This window comes from Cynoglossus semilaevis, chromosome 12, assembly GCF_000523025.1.
Source record: "Cynoglossus semilaevis isolate Cse_v1.0 chromosome 12, Cse_v1.0, whole genome shotgun sequence".
Taxonomy (NCBI): domain Eukaryota; kingdom Metazoa; phylum Chordata; class Actinopteri; order Pleuronectiformes; family Cynoglossidae; genus Cynoglossus; species Cynoglossus semilaevis.
In genome coordinates this window covers 5,288,870-5,290,576 of record NC_024318.1, presented here as the reverse complement: position 1 = coordinate 5,290,576, position 1,707 = coordinate 5,288,870, and the positions used below count along the sequence as shown (strand labels likewise).

Sequence of the window (1,707 nt, the reverse complement as noted above, 5' to 3'; positions counted from 1 at the left end):
TGGTGGGGGGGGGGCGGGGGGTCATTAATGACAATAATGTTATTGAAATGATATAGTAATTATGACATCATTAATGACCATCTTCGATGGTTCGATGGTCGTCGATGTCTCACCGCCACAGCGCCCCCCAACAGCCTGTGTAAATATTTAATGTTCTGCTGAGCTGATTAGAGAGCTAACAGAGCCCTCGTTAATTCTCCGTCTAACGTCTAACTAATTTGTTGTTTGTGACGACGGTGGTCCATTAATCAGCTGATTAGAGCTTGGCCGGGAGTTCATCTGTTTGTTGTTCAGAAGGGGAGGGGGGGCGGAGTCTGAGTCTATCTGTCCAATAGGAGACCCCTGCTGGGCTCGACAGTCACGGAGTCCAGTTCTGGCTCCACGGTTCCGGGACATCCCGGACGTCACATCAGTACCGAGGAGATGTCCTTGTTCTCACTTGTCTCGTCCTCCCAGGGTCTGGCTCTGGTTCTGGCTCCACACCGAGGTCGGACTCTGACTCAGTTCTGTGACCTGGCCCAGGAGGCTGGACTGTGTGTGTGTGTGCAGCAGCAGTACGACCCTCAGGTCTGGGAGGTTCACCAGAAGGTAAGGAGCAGCGTCTCCCACAGGAGCTGAAAGTTTTAGTATCCATCAACTGGTCTGGAAGTTGTGAACGTTTTTATTTAGTTCATGAAATATGTTGCGTTTGTGTGAGAAAAAAAAAAAAAAATTCAAATCATTGGAAGTTTTTCCCGTGGTCATTTTCACAGAAAGTTCTTGTTCCTGTGGAGTTTCACAGCGGCTAAGCTAACCCTGCTAATGCAGTTAGCCTTCTGTGGTGTTCCACCAGCAGATCTGAATCTTTTCAGTGTCATTACTGCCACCTTCTGGCTCTCTGTTGCACTGGGGAATATTTCACCACAGAAGAAGAAGAAGAACCGGAGCAGGTGGAACAAGAACCAAAGAAGAAGAATCCTCTGCTGTAGCTTTGGGTTCTAAAACCTGGGCTGCTGGGAGAACCGATGCGAAAACCGACGGGAGAACCGATGGTAGAACCGATGGTTTAAATTAGATTTCCACTCTGACTTCATGGACTTCGCTGCAGAAACATCAGCTTCACTCTGTCACAGACACTGGAGGGACGGCCGGCAGCAGGCAGGACCCCCCGAGCCAAAGGGGGGTGTCTCCAAACCCTGTGTGTGTGTGTGTATGTGTGTGTGTGTGAGGCATGTGCTGGGATGGACAGGCAGGTCGCACGTTATCCTCTTATCCCCACTGTGGTGCAGCAGAGAGGCAGCAGCTGGAGGACTGAGGCCGTCTGATAACTCTCTGAGCTCCGTCTTAATCTTGTTACTCAAATGGTTGTGAAGAGAAAGTCATGAATTTTAATTCTCTCTCTCACACACACACACACACACACACAGTCTCCCCCACATGCGTTTCCCATGTCCCTCCTGTGTCCATACTCTCCCCCCTGTCCTCCTCCTCCTCCCCTCTGTTTATCTTCCCATTTCCTCCGTCCTCTCTCTCCTCCAGCCTGTCCTCCTCTCCCGTCTTCCGCGGCTCCCTCCATCCTTCCAGCCTGTCCCTCCTCTCCTCTTTCCTAATCCTGCAGACACAGACCTCCAACCTCCCCCCTTCTCCTCCTCCTCCCTCCCTCCCTCCATCAACACTGGTGGAAATAACGAAGGCTTGACAAAAACACAAACAAACGAAAAAAAACAA

General features: G+C 50.7%; 1 protein-coding gene across 1 annotated transcript in view; it reads left to right on the top strand.

The window, feature by feature from the left end:
- Positions 1 to 1,707, top strand: part of camkmt (calmodulin-lysine N-methyltransferase) — a 49,154-nt gene that overhangs the window by 44,218 nt on the left and 3,229 nt on the right. Inside the window, 1 exon segment of the mRNA XM_008321626.3 lies at positions 457 to 588. Within this exon segment, the coding sequence (XP_008319848.1) occupies positions 457 to 588 (132 nt within the window).